Raw genomic sequence first — 10,758 nt, 5'->3', positions numbered from 1 at the left:
AGATATTTGGGGGAATTTCAGGCAGAAAACTTTCCTCTGGGTAGACTCATGTCCTAAAATTTCCACATTAGCAACTTTCATTTCTTTCAAATACACTGCTGAAGAAGACAGAACACCAAGCAGATTTGTTTTACCCATTTCCATTTGGATTTGCAGGCATTCCAAAGGAACTTCAGAGCCGCTCAGATCCGTGCTGTGGCAGCTGAAAATGTCACCAGCCAAAAGCCAAGTCGCACTTGAATGCTCATGTTTGGGATCCTGGCAGGCTGTAACCCAAATGCTGATCTCCTCCTTGCCCTGCTGTGCACAGGGATGCACAGAGGTGTCTGACTGTCCAGGAGAGCTGGGCTGTCAGCTGAGCCCCTGCATTCCCCACGGGGGTTTGCCCATGAAATGTGACCCCTTATGGGGAATATTTGTCAAGGGGCACCGGTAACCGACACTCCTGGCAAAGGAGATCCAGATGTTTGGGCCCCTTCTCTGTGTGTGTCACCTTTTCACTTTATTGCCTGTGGTCAGCAGCAGACATAAAAGCTCCAGGTGCAGGATTAAAGCCAAAATCAATCCCCTAATGGAAACTGGCTCCTGCTCTTCCTCTGTGAAGAAGGAGCTGCCACCTGTCATAGAAATCCTACCTGACTTCCTGCTAAAACCAGTTTGTTCAGCCTGACCAGGCCTAGGTTTATAAGACTTCTTTTGCAACTAAAAGATCTATTTCTCTCCTACCCAATATAGATTCACAGGTTTGAAAGAAACCATTTTCCCATTTTCAACTGGAAAAGAGCAGTATTAGCCCATTCTCTTCAAATGTGTGCTGAGATCCACCTTACAACCAGTTCTGTTTCTTCTACCACCACTGATCCCAACAGGAGCAACTACTTCAGGATATTCCTTAGGAAATGCCAACTTATGAACAGCTAAAGATTTTCAGAAAACTGGAGCTTGATTTTTATAAAAGAAATAGGAAGGAATAACTACCTCTCTGATGGAGCTTTTCCCCCCCAAAAAGTAGGCAATTGTTATGTAATCAGAGGAATTAAGAAACTTCTGGTAAGGCACAATATTTTAAACCTGGAAATTCTTGCTCATCGACATTGGGTGTTTAAATGAAAGACAAAGAAAACACTACTTAGAACAGAAAATCTAATTAAAGGCTTTCAAAGTGAAATAATCTACCTTGCATGGCTGAGCTGAATATCATAATTATGTGCAACAGATAAAAGCTCTCACTCTCAGCAAGTTTATGTCATGGAAAGAATCAAAAGTGGTAGTGCCCATTCCAAAGTTTCTGCTTTTTAGAGGGTGTGAAAGAAAAACTCAATGGACACTGATCAGAAGATCTCAAATTCAAGTGTTTGTGTACCAAGAACTACACACATAAGAACAGGGATTTCTACCAGAAAGGAAAATTGCTTCATGGAGCTGTTCCATGCATCTGTGACAGAGAAAACCAGATCTGGGAAAAACAAACTTGCTTCCTGGGAAGGAGAAGGGCTGGCAGACCTGATGGGGACCTGTGCCCCTTTGGAAGGGCAGGAGGGGGCTGAAGGCAGTGCCCTGCTGCATTGCAAAGGATGGGTTCTATAGGTGACAAATTAATTGATCTCCCAGAACACATTTCTTTATCCCAGAACTGAGGGATGCCATCACAGGTGTTTCAAGAAATAAACCTCCCTGCCCAAAGATGTGGCAAGGAGCTTATTTAACTCTGCGTGCAAAAATTGCAACGAGCAAACACTCCAAGTGCACATCCAGCCCCTGCCATCATTTGGCTCCAGAACAGGAACAATGGAAATAAGCATCATAACCACTACTTTATGTGAGGGCCCTGTGGAATTGAAACACAAAACAATTTGTCTGAAATCACCCAGCAGTCCAGCAGCAGGGCCTGGACAAAGTGGAGTCTCCTGTGGCTCTTTCTGTTAGGTTGTCCTGTGTCAAAACACAGTGAATCTCAGTGCATACAACCCATTTATCTATATTTTACATTTGATGGTGGGAAAGGTTGTAGAAGTGGCTTCCTTCTGCCCTTTCAGCTCAAACATTGCCATCATCTTTGAACCTCAGGAGTCTCTTTTCTGCTATGCTCCTGCCACCTTCCCAGCGAGGCTGGGCTGGGGGTGGTGTCAGCAGCCTGATCCCCACCATGACGCAGAGTTAGATTCAATCTGAATCATTACTTTAGCAGGTGGACACAAGGTGAGGAACCAGAATGAGAGGCACCAGTGTCCTTCTCAAAAATGGAAAGTCAGCAGAGGGACATAAATTAAGACTTCAGATTCATGCAGTAACTTCAGCTGGGAAACTGAAGGCACTAGAACTTCATTTTTTCCCCAGCAGGATACAGTGAAATGCCAGGCTGTTGAAGAGGGCCAGTGCACTCTGTCTGCATGGACAGTCCTTCCTCTATCATAGGTTCCTTTTCTGGAAGTGAAATTTGCTCTGGATTACAATATTGACAAAATGGTCTTTAATTTACCTCAATAGCCCAATCACCTCCCAGAGAGCTGTATTAGTGACACAGCAGCAGAAACCCAAATTAAAACCATAAACTGCCATAATATCTCTAGGCCAAGTTAATATGCAAAATGTGATTTATTTACACTTGAGAAAAGTTATTGTCCTGAGAAACCCAGAAAAGCCCAGAGGTGAACCTGAGCTTTTGAAGTGATGGTTTCAGTGAGAACCAGCAACATCTGCCCATGAGTTTCTGGGGGTCACACTTACCACTTGCAGCAGAGCCAGGTACCCAGCACCAACATTATCAAAGTTAACTTTAACTTTTGTCCAGTAAAACGTGCCCGACACGTTGTAAAGGATGCAGTCACTCATGTTGTTAATAATTTTAGAGTCCAAAGGCATATCTCCTTCTGTCTTATTAATGCACTTCCCAAACTTCCCAGCAAAGAGGTTCACTCCCATGATGCTGAAGATGAGCCAGAAGATGAGGCAGACGAGCAGAACATTCATGATGGAGGGGATGGCTCCCACAAGGGCATTGACCACCACCTAAGGGGAAACAGGAAAGGGAAAACAGAATTAATGTCAGCACTTGTATGGACACTTCATTACCAAGCTGCTGTGCACCCTTGAATAATGAGTCTGAACCCTCACATGGTGACAGGTGGATAAGCACTGACACTACCTAAGGAGCCAGACCACCTCCAAAGGCTTCAAACATCACTATTTTTTTCCTTTTGGTAATCAAAGAAGGAATCTGTTGGCATCCCACCCAAGGGTTGATGCTTTTTCAAGAGGAATCTCTGAATTCAGAAGTCATCTTGACCTCTCAAATCTTTCTGGATAGTACACTTCAGTCAAACTAAAATAATAATGTGATTAATTGGAAATGGCTGGGGTGCACTACAGTGACTCAAAATAGAGAAAAAAAGATTTCTGAAATCTTTGAATCCACTCAGGCCTCTGTAGCCAGTGGGTTGTGAACTATAGCTGTGATAAATTTTGATTAATTAAATAATAACAGATTGAGACATACTGTTCTAAGCCAGCTTCCCCTATCTGATCAGTATGCATGATTAAATGAGCAAAATCATTCTAATTTAACAAAATTTTTTTTCCTGTATCATGCTGTAAAATTCCTACACATTAACCCAGGCAGGGCTGTAAACCCCTGCATAAAATCATACACTAAAACAAAAAGCAGAAGGAGCTTTTAAGGTGTGTGAATGATGGAAATGGACACTATGCTGAAGTCAAGCAAAAAAAAAAAAAACAACCCAAATTTCAGAGCATCTACAGACCCTCCACAGCTGCCAGGTTTGAATACAGTGCTGTGATACCACCACATCACCCAGGCAGGGTGCACATCATTTGCTGTTTTGAGCACTGCTGGGGTTTAAGGTGGTTTAGGCATCTGTGCACATGAAACCTTACACTGGAGAATCAGAGAAGATCACTAAAGAATCAATCTCAATCACAGAATATCCTGAGCTGGAAGGGTCCCAATTCCCAGTCCTGAGCAGGACATTCCAACAGTCACAACATGCAAGACATTTTCTGAGGGAAGGACTCGGTCACAAAATGCAGTTGTCCCTTTCCTATGCCACCCAGGTCTCTCCATGCTCACAGCCTTTGGAGATGCTGCCTTTGCATGGTCCAGGCAATGCTGCCTCCCGGATGGCTGGAGGCACCAGCCCCACAGCATGAATTCCTCTCCATCCCTGTCTCATGCTTTGGAGATTAAAATCTGATAGGAGGGCCACTCAGCTCTTCCTCATCTCCATCTACATTTCTGAAACTGAGACAAGGTGATATTGATCCATAAAAATTAAACTTTATTCAATTGGTGGATGTGATCATGGGAAATGTCAGTTCTTCTTTTCTCTTGTGTTAGTGTCCAATTTTCTGACAAGCTAATAACATAACATTCCCTTCTCCATCATTTTTGCATTGCTGTGGAAGAAAAATACCCAGAGGAGTGAAATGGTTTTCATGCATGTATAGCAGCAGCTTCCTCTACAGCACACAATACAAAATTATGTAGATCTTCCAAAACTCAGATTTATATTTTGTGCATTTATGAATGAAGCTGATTTTCACACAGGAAAAGCTGTTTGACCAATTGTTTTGTTTTGTTTTTCTGTATAGGCCCATTCCTGATGACTTTTCTTGGGTTTTTTTTTTGTTTTGTTTGTTTGCTAATTTTATCTTTCAGTTTTGGATGTCAATCAATTTCTACCCTCATCATTTTTAGACCAAATTTACCGTGTTAACCAAAATGCCAAATAATTTCCAAATCAAGCGCTTGTTTGGATATAGCCTTGGCTCTTGTCAAAGCAGTTTTCATTTGCTTCTCTGCACACCAATATTTTTCTTCAGTTTTAACCCACGCCAGCAAAAACCACATGCATTTGTGTTGCATTGCTGCTGAACCCAGGTTTCAGCAGAACAAGTGATGGCCATGCCCACATCCTGCTTTTTCCCTTCTGCTGAGTTATGTTCAATGGCCTGTAGATAACAAAACAAGGCACGATGCTGGAGCAAATCCTGCAGCACATCTCTGAATGAATTATTAACAGGGGGGTTCATTCTTCCCTCACTTCTTCTGCTCTAACACCATTGTGATGCCATTTGTTCTGGTGGAAGCATTCTTGCTTTGCCCTGAGACAAGTGAGAGGAAGACCTGGATGCATAAAGGCCGGTCATTATCATAAATTCATATTAAAACTTCAGCTGCGCCATCTTGCCATGGAAAGGGAGGAATTTCTGCTGCACTTTGAAATAGCAGCACATATATCCATGTGTAAGAAAAGGTTTCATATTTGTTGGTTTCCATCAGTATCTTTTACAGGTGAAACCACCTTCCAGGTGACTTCTTTAGGGACAGCTAGAAACAGAGCCACCCTCTGCCCTAACTCAGAGTGGTGAAACCTATAACCTGAGCTTGGTCCCCAGATCCCCTGATCTCACAGGCCACCTCCTCAACCAAAGCGGATTCAGATTTTAAATCCAGAAATAGACTTGCATGATAAGTTAATCCTCCCTTTGCTCTGATAGACTCCCCACAGTGATTTCAGGCCCAGACTATAACTCCCAGTGAAGCTCAGGCACAGCTTTTGCAAAGACATCTAATTTTCAGTGTCATGATGTCAAATAATAGAGGAAAAAAATGTATTATTAGATAATCTGTTCCTGGTGCCCTTTGTCCTCAGTTTTAGAAACAGTTGCTGCATTTTTACGTGGAATTTCTTGAATTTGAAGGATCTGCTCTTAGATGTCTTCTCCTATCATTCCCATCTTCACTGGGGGGGAGTTACCACTGCACATTGCTCTGGGTAATTAAAAAAAATCAGAGCTTCCTTGTAGCTATCATGTTTCTTTCAGATTTTTAATCACACTCATATTTCCCTGCAGAGACTTTCCCATTTTTAATTCCCCTTTCCAGCACTTTCATGGAATTCCAGTGTTGAAGCACTGCACTCTCCCTCTGTTTCCTGAAGGGTTATTCCCTGGGTTATTCCCCTGCATATTCAGGGATTCTAACAGTCACCTCATTTGCCAGACTGGCCCCAAAGCCTGTGTCCTGCTGATCAGTCAGATCCCTGTGGCATTCTCAGCTGCTGTTTTCCAAGAAACATCCCCCAGAGTGACCTACATTCCTCCTCCTGAGGTAGCCAATGTATGTGGGTTTATTAAAATGTGTTTTGTACAACAGATCCATTTTTCACTGTGATCCAGATCAGCCAGCATAATTCCCTTATCTGTAATTTCACTTACACTGATTTGGAGTGCTGTCAGCAAATATTTTATATTTTCTTCCGAATGCTGTTAAAGTACAGATTAAAGACAGTTCTCATTCTGAACAATCCCTCACCCTGAGATGCTCATGACCAAATTTACAGTGTGGTCACTGCTTACAATTACTTTTTGAGATCCATCACCCATTTTAAAATGTGTTTACTTGTCTTGGTACAAAGCTTATGTTTGCATCACAATATCTCATGGATCAGATTCCTGTCTGAAATCCAAGGATTCTGTATCAGCACACTTACTGTCATCAGCATAATTTGTAATCAAATCAAAGGCCCATATCAGTTTTACAAGAACTATTCCCATGAAATCATGCTAACTAGCATTAATTATGCTGTTTCTTTCCTGCATACATCTTGTAACAGTCTCACCACGACTTTGCCCAGTATCATTTTCACATTAAATGGTTTCTCATCATCCCCTTCATCCTTCTAAAATACTGCCTTAAATACTGTAAATACATCCTTCTAAAATAACCTCCCTTGCAGGGAAGTGCCACCTCTGAAACAATTCCCTGATGGACAGCAAGTGGGGCGACATGAGAGATGTCATTATTTGGGACAGGCAGATCTAAGGTATTTTATTCTTGGGCTCATGAGTGTAAAGCCTCTGGGTCAACAGTCCTGTCAGGTGGGATCTTGGTCTCTCTGGAGTGTTTTTCTGAGGACTGAGGGGCAGGATGGCACCAGTTCATCCTTATTTTGCAGACCTCTCATGGCACAAGAGCTGCTGAGGCTTGTGTCAAACTTGCAGAGCTCCCAGACTGTTTGAAGACAGGGAGAGAACTGAGGTCTGATGGCAGCAGGTCCTCTTGGCCACCCAAGTGCTCCTCTGTGCCTCTGCCTCAGGGAAAATTCCATCCAAAATTTAGGCACAACATGGATGAAATAAGTCTCTTACGGCAGTAAATGAAAACCTTCTTGCTCCTGTTCTAGCCCTTCAGAGATGTTTCAGTTATTCAAGAAAGAGGCATTATAATAGAACAAACTATTATTATTTTCTCACTGCCAGTGTTTGCTTCTCAACATTATCATTATTTAATCCATCCCTGCGCTGGCAATTTTCCTGTGCATTTTGGAGCATATGAACTCCTAATAACGAAAGGTCTAACTGTCCCTAGTCTTGTTAAGTGTGGTTAGACAAACTAAAACTAAAATGATTTGCTTTTCCAATAGCACGTATTCTCAATTATACTTTATCATGGTTTACAAGCTAATTCACCACCTCTGATAGCTCAGAATGACTGAATATATTTCAGCTGCAGCCATGGTACAGGAAAGAAAAGGGGATATTGAGTCAGGGAAGGAAATTTGCTGGGCTGATCCACGTTAAGATCTTCACCAAGCCAGCCTCTTGCTATTCTCAGGGAAAAATGAGGAGCTTTTCATGTTAGTTTTTCTCTATTCTACTAATGCTTTTCTGATGTTTTTGGCTCATTTCCCCACTGCTACTCAGGTTTGAATCCAATTTAGTTAAACTGATGTGAAATCATGAGCAAAAAATTGTATGTCAGCTTAGAACACACTGAGTTTTGCTTGGGCTTGTAAATCCACCAGTGAAAGCGAAGCCTTCATAAGCCAAGTCTAAACTGGTTTGAGAGAATCTGTGCACAAATAATTCTGGTAGTTAAACTACTGCTTTTGCTAATACTGAATGCTGAAATAGTTCCATCTGTGAATGTTTAATAAAGACTTAGAGTAAGGTCATCAAATGACAGGAGTGAGAGCTTTAATTATTATCAGTAGTGCAACCTCACTTTGAGCCTTTGCACTTTGGTTTTGTGCAATTTGGTCAATCACCTGCAAAATATTGCCTGACTGCTGGAAAAACTGTGGTGACCAAAGCAATTCAGGTTTGGGCACCTGGATAAACAGAGCCTTTTGAATCTTTTTGTCTTAGTACCAACACAGGGGTGGTCTGCAACAATACTTGCCTCACCTTCATCCACAAAAATAATACAATATAGCTAATCACAAAATCTTCGGAGCAAAGCGTTTTATTGCCAGATCTGGTCATCCACAGAAAAGGAAAAGAATGGATGTGGGGTTTTCCTGCACTGCTGTATGGTGATATTTCCTGGCTCATCTCATTTGTTAGGTCCTCCAGCCTTCAGTCTCTTGCTGTGAGAGCATTGCAATGCAAATAATTCATTGCTGGGAGATCAGTGCATGAAATACACATTTAGTCACTGATGATTCAGACCAAAATTTTGTCTGCAGGAAAGCTTTACCCTGAATATACACCACTTTGAAATATGTAGCATTTTCCTTGGCCTAGCAGAGGGATTTGGGATCATTGATATAATTTGACACAGAATTTTGTCACAGATTTGCTTTACCTTGCTGTGCAATCTGCAAGGTTAGCAGTAAGAACACAGCTGTCACCACCTGCATGTCATGCATGGGGTAAGGAATTAAATAAAGTGCTTATCTAAACAATAATTGATTCTTGTTAGCAGGTAGGCTTAACAAATAAACAGGTATGCTGTGGGAATATAGGCACCGTGGCAAAGGAATGTAGAAAAGAAAGAGATGGATGCACAAGATGGAGCAACAAGCACAAGCTGCATGATTTTAATGTTAATCCCAACATTCCTCATTAAAACTGCAATCTGTTCAAAGGCAAAAAAAAAATCATTCATTCATTTGCTTCCCCTATCTTTAGCATTTCTAATTTTTGCTTTAATTATTAGTGAAAACATCCTTAAGAACTTTCTGATCGCTCTCATTTTAACACGTGTCAAAACAGGGAGCAAACTTTAGCTTGGCTGCTCCCCTGATACACCTTATAATGGAGGGGTAGTTGATAACCAGATGCTTCCTCATCCAAAAACCTGGTTTTTTTAAGGTGTAGTGTGACAAGTTAGGCACCAGGATTAGTTTATCACTAAATCCACCCAAGGATAAAGATGCAATGATACAACCAAGACCCAGGAGGGATTTCTTTGTTGCCATGACAAAGCACTATCATCCATTTGCTTTGGCGGACAAAGCCATGTGCAGCAATCCCCTGTTGCACTTTGATCCACACCAAGGTGAGCTCTGAGGGATGCTCTGTGTCCTCTTACCCTCATCCCCTCAAAGCGTGACAGGGCTCTCAGTGGCCGCAGGGCACGCAGGGTCCGCAGGGATTTGATGGGACCCATCTCAGAGTATCCAAGAGTGCTGGCAACCAGACTGATTAAAGAGACCTGGATGGAGACAAAAAAGGGAAAATTCAACCTGTTAGAACGCTCCTGACATTTTTCTGTCGCCACATTTCTCTTCGCAGAGAAAAGCAAGGCACAATTCTTCCCAAGAATATTTCTGGGTTTTGCATTCTCTGAACCTCAGAGAAAGGCAAAACATTTCTTATCTCATTTGCTGTGCCTCTGTTGTGCCAAAGAATGCAATATGGAGATTGTTTACCCACAGTGATGGTGTTTTGTTCCTTGGCCTATCAGGGCCAGGTGTGTGTGTGTGTCGGGACGGTCACTGACAGTCACGAGATTCTGTGCAGGGTGTGCAGAGCTGAGTGCTTGGCAGGTTCAGTTTAGATGTAATGTAATATAGAAAAATATAGTATAATAAAGTAATTAATTAGCCTTCTGATAAGATGGAGTCAGATGCATCATTCTCTCCCCCACATCAGGGGCAAAAATATCCACTATATTTTCCTTCTCTTCTGGCTTTCCTCCCTGGGAAGAAACAGCTGGTTAGAGGGACAGTGGGGAAAAAATCTTAAATGGGAGCCATTACATTGAATCCACACAGAAGGATGATCCTTCACAAAGCGAATGAGAAGAAGATCACCATAACAGACCCAGCACTCTGTGCTATTTTCTGTCCACTCCCTGAGGTGTGTGTAAGTTCCACTACCCAAAAACGAGTCAGGTAAGTGCTACAATTGAGAGCTTTTTGGAAGAAAGCACATCTAACCCTTTCCAGCACAGAAAAAAGATTTTGATATTTACATTTAATCCCTAGTCTTCAACTAAGTGATTAGAAACAAGTCTTCTGCATTGCTGGCAGACATGACTATACCACAGACCTTAAAAGAATGATGAGCAGGGCTCCTCCATTTTGCTCCTATTCACTTTTTCTGGTTTCTGTACAGTCTCTAAAGGAGATGGAAATTTGACAGGTGCTCAGTGTTGAGGTTCACACCTTTCAAAGACTCTTTCTTTGAAATGAACTTCCTGAATCTGGGAGCAGCATGGAGGAATTCCCATGCTCTTCATGTTCTCAGAGCTTTTGTAGTGCCCTAGCTGGTCCAAAATGTGGGTGGTATCGGGCACAGGACTGTATTCTGGATAAACTGAGTGGCAGTGGAGATTGTGAACATATGGAGCAATAGGGTTCTGCATGCTCAAATCAGTGTTCACAGCCTGAAATCTTACTGAGCAAAGAGTGAAAACAAACAAAGCTCTCCAACACTCTAGGTATCATGCCAATTTGCATGTATCAAAAAACCCAAAACAACCAAAAAACCCAACCAGAATCAATCACC

At 42.1% G+C, this 10,758-nt stretch overlaps 1 protein-coding gene across 1 annotated transcript in view; it reads right to left on the bottom strand.

Moving 5' to 3' along the window:
• Positions 1 to 10,758, bottom strand: part of LOC102041347 (sodium channel protein type 5 subunit alpha-like) — a 217,310-nt gene that overhangs the window by 12,224 nt on the left and 194,328 nt on the right. The window contains exons 22-23 of the mRNA XM_031059735.1: positions 9,338 to 9,460; positions 2,728 to 3,009 (exon numbers count right to left, since the gene is read on the bottom strand). Of these exons, the coding sequence (XP_030915595.1) occupies positions 2,728 to 3,009; positions 9,338 to 9,460 (405 nt within the window). The remainder of the gene's footprint in view (positions 1 to 2,727; positions 3,010 to 9,337; positions 9,461 to 10,758) is intronic.

The sequence above is a fragment of the Geospiza fortis genome, unplaced genomic scaffold (genome assembly GCF_000277835.1).
Source record: "Geospiza fortis unplaced genomic scaffold, GeoFor_1.0 scaffold182, whole genome shotgun sequence".
NCBI lineage: Eukaryota > Metazoa > Chordata > Aves > Passeriformes > Thraupidae > Geospiza > Geospiza fortis.
This window is presented reverse-complemented; position numbering and strand designations above follow the sequence as displayed.